At 52.2% G+C, this 13,323-nt stretch overlaps 1 protein-coding gene across 10 annotated transcripts in view; it reads left to right on the top strand.

Annotated features, from left to right (window-relative positions):
- Window positions 1-13,323, top strand: part of RANBP3 (RAN binding protein 3) — a 51,287-nt gene that overhangs the window by 23,475 nt on the left and 14,489 nt on the right. For 5 of the 10 annotated variants that reach the window (XM_024569264.3, XM_024569259.3, XM_045202612.3 and 2 more), the window contains 3 exons: window positions 7,399-7,435; window positions 7,529-7,615; window positions 9,495-9,566. In XM_024569264.3, the coding sequence (XP_024425032.1) occupies window positions 7,399-7,435; window positions 7,529-7,615; window positions 9,495-9,566 (196 nt within the window). Of the gene's footprint in view, window positions 1-2,455; window positions 2,576-7,398; window positions 7,436-7,528; window positions 7,616-9,494; window positions 9,567-13,323 lie in introns of all 10 variants that reach the window. The other 5 variants (XM_045202614.2, XM_045202613.3, XM_045202610.2 and 2 more) reach the window with 2 other exon arrangements.

The raw sequence follows: 13,323 nt of genomic DNA, 5'->3' as shown, positions 1-13,323 counted from the left end.
CCGAAGGGAGACTGCAGTCGTCTTTTAACACTTTGGAGAAATCAGTGTGTGGTGGATAAAGAAGAAACCGTTTTTACCACGATTGGGGAGCAGCAGGGAGGCAGTCGTTCCTGGCATAGAAGTGGGTTTGGGGTATTGTACTCAGAAGCTCAGTAAAGATTCCAGCCAGGAGGCACTTAGGCCAGAGTGTCCTGGCCTCCAAGCCCTCACACGAGAGCCGACAGAGCAGTAATTAAGAGGGGACCACTTTTTGGTTCTGGGCAGAGCAGCTCCTGGAACCTCCTCCTGAGTTGAGTGGTGTTAGTTATTGTGTCTTCAGCCTTCACACACACAGGACATCGTGTTGTCAGTGTCCTGAGAACAGATGATGAGAACAGATGACCTTCACATGGATCTGCCTGAGAGGCTCTGAAGCCTTCTGCTGCTCCTTAGTCCGAAAGGCACAATTTACAGACACATCAGCTGGGAAGGCTGGCAGTTTCCAGCTGAGATTAGCAGATGGCTAGGTTGCAGAGGTTGTTTCCTGGCAGCTAGTCTTCCAAAGGCATCCAGGCTATTTTGGGCTCTCACTTCTAGGGCCCACATGGTAAGATCGGTGGGTCCCCGGCGGGAAGAGGCCCATGCAGGAAGTGTCCTAGGGGGTCCTACCTTCCACCTGTGGCCAGTCCAAATGTTGATATCTGAGGAACTCTCCTCCGTTCTTGTGGACTTGAGGTTGGAGGCTCTACTTCCGAGAAATTCAGATGGTCCCCAGACTGGCAAACGCAAGGTCAAGTGTTCTGGCAGGGGACCTCAGGATGGATTGTGAAGTCACCATGGGGGGTAGCCAGGACTTGGAGCAGTTCATGAACAGAGGCCATGCACCTGACAAAAACATGTGCATCCCTTCAGCATCCCTAACTATAGGGGTCCTCAATTCCATTTGAAGTACCAGCAGCACTGCCACCATCACGTCCTTTGGGGACAGCTCTGAGGGTTCACCCAGGGCTTGCTCTGTGGGGCTGTCAGCAGGGAAAACCCTGGCGGGTTGCTAATGGCTCCCATTAACTGGCTTTTCCCCACTGACTGGGCAAGTTGAAGCCAAGTACACGTGGGTTCGTAGGTCAGTTAGAACATAAATCAAGGCAGAGGAACTCAATCCCAGCTTCTCAGGCTGAGATTTTCCCTTGGTTAACTCAGTGCTTTTGCATCAGAACAAATTTGGATCTTGTTCTGTACAGCATCACAGTTCAGGAAACCGCCCACATGTTACTCCGCAGGTCTCATCCATCATGTTCTGTCTCTTCACTGTGCCGCTTTCCCTCTGGGGACCATAAAGCATGAGCCCTTTGTGGTAAATAGCGGCTCGCTGAACTGTTAAAGAGGGCCCTGATCGACTTTCAGTCTCATCGGCACTCTAGCCACGGAAGACTCAGTACCAGAGAAAAGTCTATATATCAGACTTCCTGGCTCTCAGCAGGCAGTTTGAAACAGACCAAACCACATTCAGATTCAGTTCTCTGATCTGGAGGAAGCGAGCAGCTTCATGCTTACTCCGAGCCTGGCTGAAGTCTGCTGGACTGAAGCTCCAAGCCAAGGTGCCGATGAGCCTAAACTATGTTTATGAGACCCACCAGGGAGCTTAGATGGATTCTGGAACAAGTTCCGTGGCTGGATAGCTTCCCTCATCTTCCAGCTCCTGCACAGGGTTTGACTTTTGTTCCGCCCCCGTCCTATTTCATGTCTTTGGAGAGCACTTCTGGTTTTCTTTTTTCAGCGTGCCTTTTTGTTAAGAGTTTCTGAGCTGGTTGCCTCAGTCACAGAAAAAACAGCATCGAATTGGCGCGTAGTTAGTGTAAAGTAAGCAATCAGCACGCCCTGCTCTTAACTGATTTTCATCCCATAGCCCAGCAGTCCCCAACCTTTTTGACATCAGGGACCAGTTCCACACCCCCACGCCCATCCCCCATCTCCCACCACCATCCCCCACCCACCACCCCCAGCAGGAGGGGGTCGGAACAGGGGGCCGGGCTCAGGCAAGCTTCCCTCAGCCTGGTTTCTGTACAGGCCCGAGGCCCAGGGGTCCGGGACCCCTGCCATAGCCAGCCAGGCTTTCTAACCGGTCAGTCCAGACCAGAGTCACCAAGGCTGTCAGGCCAAGTGGTATGCAGTGTTTTCTCACTTGGTCTTGGAAGGCAGTGCCCTTCTGCCTACATCTACCTGTGTGCCTGTGTCTGTGTCAGCTTCTGAGACAGTCTCCTGTTCTGTCCCCTTCCCTGGACTGGCACCTTTGTCTCCCTTGGGCCATACCAGCCAGCCTCACAAGAGCCATGGTTTTTTGGAGGAGGATGATACTTAATAAATGTAATGATTGTAGGCTTTACCATTTCATTCTTTATACAAAGAACAGAAGTGTCCCATGCCTGTGTTCCCATCCTGGGTTAGACGTTACCCCTGATTTTGTACTTGGCGACAGGGACTTACACACCTCCCAGAATGAGCTGCTTCCTTGGAGGACCCAGTGGCTTCTGAGGGGAGAGGACTGCCCCTGCCTATCCCCGCCAGCTGTCCCGGCCCTGCCGCCCTGAAGCGCATGGTGAGCAGCCCCTTCGAGTCTTCTGCAGGCTGGCCCGCTTACCAGCCCACAGCCCCCTGCCGTCTCAGAGGGCTTTTCCACCTTCGTGCACCTGCTGTGTTCATTCTCATGTCCTGGCGCCGGAGAAATTAGTTGAAGGGTTATCTTTGCTCTACTTTCCCTTTGGCCTCCTTAAGTCAGTGTCAGTTGGGCATATTTTCTTCATGGTGTCCCAAATCGGTGCTGACCCCAGCGCCCCCCAGGTGTCATTCTCACAGAGGTGGACTCTACTGTGGGGAGAGGTGGTCTAGGAAATGGAGCTTCTACAGCCTACGTCTGTTCTCACTTCTCCCCAAGAAGCAGAACTCTTGGACCCCTCCCTGCGTGAGCGTCCATTGTGGTGGTTCCTAAATTTGAGGCTGCAGACTTCTGGGGCCAAGGAGTTGGAGTCCCGGGCATTGCCCTCTACTGACCCCTGAGCAGCCACTCCCGTGGGTGGGGTGAGGGGTTGCCCCTAGATCGCTCTAACACCCAGGAGGTCCTGACCACCAAGCTGCCATCCAAGGGAAGTCTTGGTAGAGCTGGCATTGGCCTTGTGTGGGGTGCAGGGGGCATGGTTTAAAGGGCAGTTGCTGCACCCTAAACCTTTTCCTGCCAGACAGCAAGCTCAGCCCTTCCCCAGCAGGGTGTAGCAGCAGGTTGCTCCCCACGTGGACAGCTGTGGAGGATTTCTAGAAGAGTCACATATCCAAAGGCATGCAGAGATGACCACATTCCTTCTTCCTGTTTCCTTGCACTAGTTTCTTTTGAGAAGAGTTGCCAGCATCAGTTGCCTCATTGCATCTCAGCTGTTTCAGACCCCACAGAAGGTTCCAGTAGTTTTTGTAAGGTTCTCCTCTCAGGGAGTTGTCCTGTGTTGTCCTTCCCAGGCCTTTGCCTCCCAGCCTTTCCAGGATCAAGAGGCTCATCTCATGCCTGCGGGATGGTTCTTCAAGAGACTTGGGGCATGGATTTGAGGATCTCCTAGAGTCAGAGGGCCAGGAATGTGTGAATCGTGTCTGGCCAGGCACCTTTTCTTCTCCAAGTTACCTAAGGGTCTATAGTAGAGGATGCAGGCTCCATCTGTACAACGAGTTTTTTGTGCACTGAGTCCTGGACGTTACTTGTATGAGCTGTGAGTGTAACAGACAGGGTAAGGCCTCATGGCTGCAGACACAGCAGACGGACTCATTAGATCACTTCCAACTGTGATACACAAAACAGCGTGGAGGCCCAGGAGAGGCTGGAGGGTGGGGTGGAGAGGAGCTGCCTGCACCTTCTGGGCAGTGAAGTAGTCATGAGCACAGGTTCACTCTGGAGGTGGTCAGGAAAGGCCTCTGGGAGGCCTCAATGGGTGAACCCACAGGAAAAGCATTCCAGGCCTTGGGAGTAACACAAGGCAAAGGAACGTGGAGGCAGGGACAGTGCTGACATGCTCAGAAAACAGGAAGACGACAGAGAGGCTGGAGCATGATGGTGAGGAGGGTTGGTGTGGGACAGACCAAGAGTTCTGGTCAGTAGTCCTGGACACTGAGAGATGGACCTAGAGCTCCAGAGACCCCAGCTTCTGGTCTGGGGAGAGGCTCTTAGAATCATTCAAAATCAAAAGGAGGTCCAGATGCCTGAGGTTTTGGGGTGTCACTTGCAGAGGTAAGAAATTTAGGTGTCTGCCCTGTCTGGTGTGGCTCAGTGGATTGAGTGCTGGTCTGCAAACCAAAGGGTCACTGGTTCAATTCGTAGGCAGGGCACGTCCCTGGTTTGTGGGCCAGGTCCCCGGTAGGGGGCGTGTGAGAGGCAACCACACATTGGTGTTTTTCTCCCTTTCTTTCTCCTTCCCCTCTGAAACAAACAAATAAAAACATTTTAAAAAAGAAAGAAACTTGGGTGTCATTGAAAGAGCCCCAAAATACAGGAAGCAAAAACTGGCAGAACTAAAGGGAGAAGTAGACAATGCAATCATAACACTTGGAGACCTCAGTACCATCCTTTCAGTTATCAGCAGACCATCCAGACTGACGGATGAGGACAGCGAGGACTCGAACAGCACAGAACCCAGCAGAGTGCACGTTCCCCTCACAAGCACAAGGAACATTCTCCAGGGTAGACCACTTGCTGGGCCCCAAAACCGGTCTCAGTAAATCTAAAAGAATTGAAACCATACAGTCTTCTCCATCTACAGTGGAATGAAATTAGGAATTCACAGCAAAAGGAGCCCTGGAAGATTCACAGTGTGGAAACTAACCTAGATGCCCAGCGGGCAAAGGAAAGTTAAATATGGAGGCTTCTTGAGATTGAGGTGCTAGAGGAGTATCCTCCACAACATCCAAGGAAACTCGGGCCTGACAACTTTCAGAGCCACTGGCCAGGACGCAAGCCACTGCCCCATGCATAACTCAGGAATGCAGGCCCTCACTGCTTTTCCCAGTCTCTCCCTGACCAAATCCCAGGCCAGCCCCACCTGGAACTCCGAGTCTGGCAGGCACCCTGACACAGATTGCACGGTCGGAGTAAGAGGGAGCAGTGAGGCTGGAGGACCAAGGGGTCTGTTCTCACATGGGAAGTTCAGAAAGAAAGACCTGAGGCGGGGAAGGACATCAGTGGATGAGGGGGGCAGTGTCTGCAGAGGCCAGAGAGGATGACATTTCCAGGTCCCAAAAGTCAATCCAGGAAGTGGCAGGTCCTACAGGACTTGCAGAGCCATAGGACTTGAGAATAGGGGTGGAGACGGGGAGGGCCAGGCCTGCTGTGAAGGAATAGGAGCCTGCACCTCGATGATGTCACCCGAGGAAGGGGATGATCTGGAGGAACCCTGGTGATAACACAGCTCTTCATTATCATGTGTCACCGCAGGCCCTGGCTTCTGCAGAATGAGCTCTGTGGGGGTGCATCTCTCAGGCCTCCACGATAAGTCCTTGGCTCAGGACCCTCCTCTTAACCCCCATCCAAGGTTCCCGAAACCTGGCCCTCACCTCCTGGCTGGCCCTGGGACATGACTCCACATCCCAGCTTTCCCATTCATGCCTGTCTCTGAGCTCTCAAGCCCCACCCAAGGATGTAATGTCCAGCAGATGAGAGCTTGCTGGGAGAGTGCAGCCACCACCAGGTGTGAGCTGTGAATAGTTACACCAAGGTCAGGTGCTGGGCTGAGCTGGCATTGCCTGCTTATCCCATTGACCCCTTGCCACTTCCCTGTAGGGGAGGTGCCAGCTCCTTGTTTTCCAAGTGAAATCATTTGCCTGCAGTTTCCCATTTAGGCATTGGAGGAGCCGGGAGAAAGTGACTAGACCTACCGGCCTTTGAGAGGGGCGTTGAGCAGCGTCATGCCCCATTCTCATGCTCCATCTGGGCCCAGTGGCGTATTCACAGCCGCCCCAAGGACTGTTGAGCCCGTGCTGTTACAAAGATTTGCATTTCCCCAAGCACTTGGATGCATGGTCTCCTCTGAGCCTCCAATTCCCTGAGATACACATGGGGACAGTGTCATCTTCTTCCCTTCACAGACACTTCCAGGGAACTCTCAGGACAGACTTGGATCAAGAAGCCCTGGTTTTTCTGACCCAAATCTGAGTCAGGCTCACACAGGAGGGTTGGGATCCTCTCCTTACTGTCCCGACTTTCACTGTCCTTCAGGACAGGGGTCGGTCCACACGACACATGGCTCACAGAGTAGGAAGTACTTTCTGGCCCTTTATGAGAAAGGTGTGTTGCCTGGGCTTTAGGAGGTGCTCACTAGTACAAGTCTGAGGTTCCACCTGCAGGAGGAAGCGAGAGGACGTCGGCTCACTGGCAGGAGTCCAGCTGCCCAGGCTTCAGGAGGGTCCCTCCAGTTCCCTCATCTGCACTCCGGTTTAGTGTGGTTACTGCCTCCACACTTGCTCTGTGGCGTGCGAAGCCCTTCCACAGGCACTGCCTCCTTTGGTCCCTCACAGCTCCTCCAGGCAGGTGGTCGGCATTTGGCTAAACTTGAGCCTCAAGGGCTTTGCTGAAACTAAGAAAACTGGCTCCTCTCCTGGCTCTTAAGTGGCCCAGGAGGAGTGATGTCCACCCCTCCGCATTGGCTTCAGGTGACTTGGTTCTCAAAAGCACAAGTCGCAGAGAAGGGACATGTGTGGAAGGGATTGTGTGTTGTCCTGGATAGGGAGGGGACTCATCTCAGGCCTCTTAATTGCAAGTTGTTAGCATTCCAAAAGTAAAGGTTGTTAGGGGGAGGTTCTTCAGCCGCCTTCTCTCCGCGTGTGTCCTTCTCTCCGCGTGTGTCCGCGGGCCTTACAGTCTGCTGACGTGTTCTGTTCTGAGCGCCTTGCAGCAGCCTCTGGTCTGACGTGCTCAGAAAACAATAGCCTACCTGAAACAGGGCTCCTTGCCACGGAATGTGCCCAGGCAAGGAGTGGAAACCCACGATCTGGTGTTAGGCGACCGTTTTAAAATTAGCCAGCTGCCCTTCAGAGGAGAGAACAGGTCACTTTGCTGCTCGTGGCAGAATGAACTTCAGCCAGATAGAGTTTCACTGCGTTTGAATTGGGGGCGACACGCTAGTCAGCCGTAACCTGTGGAGAAGCAGAGGAACGGACCCTCGCACTGTAAGGGTGCTCTCAGTCATTGAGAGGGTTCCCTGGCTCGTGGCCTGGGTGGCCAGATGCAGAAGGTTCACGGGGGAGTTCGGAGCGTGAGGTTGGACGTTTGTCTGTGACTTGGGCGACCGAGCTCAGGCAGTCGGCCCTCAGGACCGGTTGCGGAGCTATGAGCTGTTGGGTGAGAGGGCAGCTTGGCCCTCCCTTCCACCCTGACATGTGCTCTCGTTTCAGAGGCCAGCTGGCGGCTCCAGCCCTGAAGGTGGAGAAGGTGAGGAAACCTCTAAAACCTTTCACCATCTTTGGTTGTAAAAGTGGAAGCAGCCTGATTATCTCCTCCTACTTCTCTCATTATTTCCTGTAGATTCTGACCGAGAGGATGGAAATTACTGCCCTCCTGTCAAGCGAGAAAGGACGTCCTCTTTAACCCAGTTCCCACCTTCACAGTCAGGTAATAGCTGCAGACCTTTATGGAGCGGTGACAGCGTCGTGTTTAGAAGCCCCCTGTTCCCATCCACCATTTCCCACTTGTCGTCTCTCTCCTGCCCAGACCCAGTTAGAACCAAGCTGAGACTTGGGTCGCTGTCACGATAAGGTTAGTTAGAGCTTGTCTGAGGTGTGGCACCAGGTACCCCAGTCTGGGGTCGGTGACACTTACGGAGAGGTGTGACCTACTAGACTGATAAAGAAGATACACCAAGAGCAATCATCCCTCTGAAATGGAAAAGGGACTGTTGGGGCCTCTGACCGTTAATCACAAGTCCACTTTCCAAAGGCTGCTAGGAGGTGGGAGGTTCGCCTGACCCGTCTGCCATGTGCCTAGAGCTTGGTGGTCCAGTTGAGAAGCCCCCCCACCCCCCCACCGCCACACACACACACTGAGCTGAGTGGTCCCAGCAGACACTATGGTGGTAGAATGCTTGGAGCTCCCAGAGGAGAGGGCTTGGTGGGGCTTTGAAGGGAGGGCCAAGCATCTGGACCAGGCGTGGTCTGAGCACGTGCACAAGGCTAGCAGACCAGCCAAGGCTTGTACAAAGTCTGGCACAGGGTAGCAGCGGGTTCCAGAGTAGAGGGGGACACTGGGGCCTCTTAGTGAGGGCTCTTCAAGCCTGGGATGCCCCTGCGGATCTACTGGTAAGTGCTGCCGCGGGGCCTCCCCCAGTCCTCCCCAGCTCGTCGGGACCTGGTTCACTCTGGCACTGTCCAGTGTTCTCTGTAGCCATGATTAGAGGTACATGTGTACTGGGGCAGGGTCTCCAGTTATCCAAGTGGAACTTCATCCTTGGGAAGTTCATATAAAACATTTAGAACCTTACGGATGACACTTTAAGGGGAAAAAAAGACACTCTTGGAAGATTTGTTTGTGCTTACAAAAGTAATGCAAACTTAACAGGAACAGTGCAGGAAGTGAGCATCCTCTCAAGGTTGTCTCTGTGACACACTTGGTCTCCTACCTGTTTCCCTTCATGCTTTTTTTGGACATGGCCATGCCCTGCTTCACTACTGCATAAGACACCCCCTGAATGGGTGCACTGTCAGTTGCCAATCAGGCAGTAAGGAACTGTCCAGTTTGCAGCGTAAGCTGCTGTGGACATCCTTTACGAGGGGCCTTTGCCCACGTGTTGCATAGGTGTTTCTGCGGAATGAGAAAGCTGCCACTTCCTGACTATGACTGCGTTCCTGCTGTTCGCTGTCTACTGCTGACCCATACTTTCTTATCAGGAAGGTGCAGCAGGGAAGAGACGAGGTGATTTGGCCCTAGGCTGACGGAGCAAAGGACCACCAAATGTTTTTCGTCTCTAGTGCATTGGTCTAGGTCCTAGACTCTAGGAGATAACTAGCTCTCAGTCCTCAGGGGAAATGGAAAGATGAGCAGTACCAGTAAAATCCTAAACATGTATTTTTTGGGGGGTGGGGTGCAGCCAACTTCTAAGCCTTGACCAGAGACAAGGAGCAGGGGCTAAGGCTTGGCCCCAGGTAAGACTCGGAACATCTGGTGTGCTCCACTTCCCTCCTGGCTGTTCCCACAGGGACCCAGGGTACCAAGGAAAAGCCAGGGGAACGAGGACAAGGGAGGTGGCCAGAGTAGGCCGGAGTCAACTGCTAGACATCGACACAGGCCATTAGGCTGGAGACTCCACCTTCTTGCTGTAAAGAGTCTGGAGCGTGTAAAGGCCTTATTCATAATGCTGATCCCCACCTCCCACACCACAGTGGGGCTTGGAGACCAACCCCTCATGTTGGAGAGGAGACCTGGGGCATGTCTGCCCCACCAACTCACTCTGTTTTTCCTCTTGTTCCCTTCCCTGCCTGTACCTCCCTGCTGACAGTATCAAAAAACAATGTTTTTATGCCATCAACCTTCTGCGAGCCATCTGCAGGCAATTCTGACTCAGAACCAGGTGAGCCCTTCCGTCCCTTTGCTTTTCACAGCCAGTCACTGGGGGTTTTCCTGGGATGAAAAGCAGTCGATATTGTAAAGTAATATCTTAACAAGAGTGGGCAGATTGAAATCAGGTTCTTTTTCGGTGCCTAAATGTTTTCTCAACTCTTCAGCTGGTACATTTGGAATCCAGTGTGAAAGAGGCTTCATGAGCCCTTATTTCTGTTTCTGTAAGTAAGGCCTGGTTACAAGGGTTTTTTTATGTCTTTTTTGGAAAAAGAATAAAGAGGTGTATTACTAGTTTTTCAAAATTTTACAAGAGTAACGCATTTATACCATTTTAAAAAGGCAAATTAGAAATACACAGACTTAAAGAATTAGCCTGCCTGTTTCCCCCTCACTACCATCCCAGAAGTAACTAATGTGAAATGCAATTGCCCAGACCCCTTTCTGTGTATTAAGTTCTCACATTAATTAACATTGCTTAGATGTGTTCAGATAAATACATATATTTATTCACGACTTTAAAACTTGAAGGAAAAAAGCTTGCCCCCTTCTGAAGAACATGGAGCCTGCCTTTTTTGGTCTTTCGCAGCAGAACCAACTCCAGTAATTCCTGAAAGTTTCTCCTCATAAAAGATTTAATGAGCAAGTTTAACCACCCGAATTCTGTAACCCAATCTGCCTTATATAAATTCATTCCCAACTTCAAAAGCATTGCGAGATAACTAATATTCTGGCATGAGAGCGATGTCAAGGGAAGAGGCAAGTTTTTATAACTTTGAGGATTGATTTGATGGCAGCATTTCAAACAGTTGAATTTGTTCTGACTCTAAAAGCAAACTGTCAGAGTTGACCCCCTTCCCAGTCCTGGAGAGGAGCTTGGTCTTTTAAAGTCTTTGGTTGTACCTGGGGCACTTGCTTAGCAAGTCGTGTTCTTAGCTGTGGGGGCAGTGTTAGCCTTTGTGAGCCTGTTTGGGTTCAGGGATCAGTTGCTGAAGACATTACGTCTTGATCCCTTTATGCTTTGGAGTTCTGTATGAATCTCACCATCACCCCTGAGGTCTGTGAGTGACAGCCTCGCTTCCCTGTCTCTGCCCCCAAAACTTTATCCAGCAGCATAGAGAGCAGGGCGAACCTGAGAAGGGCAGCAGCCGCGTCCGCCCTCGGAGGTTCTGACACAGCTCGTCCCCGGTGCCTGATGCAGTGAGCCCGTCCTGTTAGACTTGCCCGTTGGCTCTGCAAAGTGAGCCTCATGTCTTTGCCTGCCTTTTATTTTTTAGCTTTAATTTGGAAAAACCCTAGAACTTAGGGAAATTTTTTTACAAAGCACTCCTATCCCTTTGCCTAGAGGCTCCATGCATTCTGCAAAGCCAAGGCATCAGACTCCAGTCCCACGTCCCATGTCTCTCTTTCCATCGGGAATAGTTCCTCCTTATTTCCTTGACTTTTGTGACCTTGAAGATTACAAGTTATTTCGCCACTTATTTTGGAGAAGTCCTTCCACTGGGGGACTTCTCCCAAAGAGAGAAGTGTCCGGTGTTTCCTGGCGCTGCCCCCCGGGTAGTGTATTTGGGGCTGGAGAACCACAGAAGCACAGCCCTTCTCTTCCAGGTGCGCCCCGCTCTGGTGCTGGTGGGGCTGCCTGTGATCACTTGATCAGGGTGGGGTCTGCCCTGTTCCTCCCCGCTTTGTGATCACTATTTTCTGGGCAGATTTTGAGACATGAGGAAATCTCCTTCTCTCACTTGGCCCGCCTGTGTTAGCATCCATTGGTGTTTGCGTTCTTGAACTACTTATTACTCTGATGATGGCCAAACGGAGATTTTCTGCCTCATTGTACCCCGACATTTATTAATCGGCATTCTACTGTAAAGAAGAGCTTTCTTTTCCCCACTTCACTTGGTCATTTGTATCACATGGATTTACCGGTTCCTGTTTTAATTTGTGGGTTCTAATCTGTTGTTATTAGTATTTATTTTAGTATTCAGATTTTATTTTGATCCGTGTATTTTCATCATTCCAGATTTAGGCAGTGGGCCCCATCAAGCCAGGTTCCTGGGCCCCCTTGGCAGGTCCCCGTCATATTAAGCACTTTCTGTACTGTTTGTCATCACACGAGGTTGCGGGCTCATCATCTTTCCCCTTTTCTCGAAGGTTCTTGGTTCTTCTTAGTGGAGCACGGCCTCGAGGAACCAAGGTCTGGGAGCCCCAGGTGCTCACCACCACTGGGCTGTCACTGCCCCCAGGCCTCCCAGTGCCCAGAGCTAGGAACACACGCTCACAGCTGGGAGCGTGCACCTGTGTGCGTGCATAAGCGTACATTTACCTGTGTTTCTGTAGCTGTCTATCTGCATATGCAGGTAGCCCCACATTCGTGTGGATACTCCCAGTGCAGCGCCCCAGGGTTCATCTTAGCCTCCCCTCTTCGTATTTCTACGTCTCCTCCAACTGTACGAAACCTGCCTCCCTCTGTTCTCAGTGCATTTACTCACTGCTCCATGCCCCATGCGTGGACAAGCGCTCTCCTCGCCCTGCACCGGCACCACCCTTACACAGGCCCCAGCCCCCATCAGGCTGCTGCCTTCTCTGGCTCCTTTTCAACCTCTGGTGTACATCGGGTTAAAGTCTGATATGTTTTACTGTCCAATTGGAAGTTCCCTGGGGGGGTGAGCATTGCTTCCTCAGAAAGCACTCGGCATCTTCCTGAGCAAGGCAGGAAGCTCCCTTAAAGGAGCTGCTGGCTTGAGACATGATTTGGAAGAGGGAAATGGCTGCCCCAGAAGGAGAGGCCTCTTCCCCAGAGAGCTCACAGAAGGGCGCGCATGTATCCTCGAGAAGACACCAGTGCAGCCACCTGTGCAGCCCCGTGACCCTGGTGTGTTTGGGGGAGGGGGGGCTTCTGGCCTCCAGGCAGTGCTGCTTCGGTACACCCTGACTGTGTTGCAGGAAAAGTGGGTTTCGGAGGCCTGTGACAGGGTCCTCAGGGTTTGCCTGCCCTGCAGGCACTCCTCCCTGTGGCTTTGGGCCCCTTCTGTCCCAGGTCCCAGTTGCCAGTAGAATTGTGGTACACCTTATCTGCCTGCGCATTGGTGCTCTACGGCATGCAGCATAGATTTTCTGTGCACCTTCAGGGTGGGCCGGGCGCCAGGCCCACAGCTCGTGGGTGTCCAGTGGCAGTGGTGTCTGGGCCCACCGCCCACAGTGCTCAGCCCAGGCCAGCCCCAGGCTCGGTGGCCGTTAGCATTGGCTCTGCACAGAGCACCATGGCAGGCATCCACCTGTGGCCACAGTGAGCATTGCAGGGCCAGCTCTCGGGGCTTTAAAAAATGATCTAACTTGTGGATTTTATCTCCGTTGTTTTAATTTTTAAGTTGCCAATCACCTTCTGAATAACTCTAAGCCAGAGGTGTCAAACTCATTTTCACTGGGGGCCACATCAGCCTCGCGGTTGCCTTCAAAGGGCCGACATAATTTTAGGACTGTGTAAATGTAACTGCTCCTTAACAGTTAAGGAGTTGAAATTACACTCGGCCCTTTGAAGGCAACCGCGAGGCTGATGTGGCCCCCAGTGAAAATGTTTGACACCCCTGCTCTGAGCTTTGGAATGTACCTCAATATTTTCCTTCTAAAAAGGAACACCTGGCGGCATGCTGTCCCCTGTGTGCTGTTTCGTCTGATTCTCCCAAGCGTGGTTTTTGCGACGTTGACTCTTATGGGAGAGACATCAGCCCACAAACACAGGCCCTTAGAACCCCGCAGGCTCCACTTGTTTT

This window comes from Desmodus rotundus, chromosome 9 (genome assembly GCF_022682495.2).
Source record: "Desmodus rotundus isolate HL8 chromosome 9, HLdesRot8A.1, whole genome shotgun sequence".
NCBI classification, from domain to species: Eukaryota; Metazoa; Chordata; class Mammalia; order Chiroptera; family Phyllostomidae; genus Desmodus; species Desmodus rotundus.
Note: the sequence above shows the minus strand (reverse complement) of the source record. Positions and strands in the feature narration are given on the sequence as shown.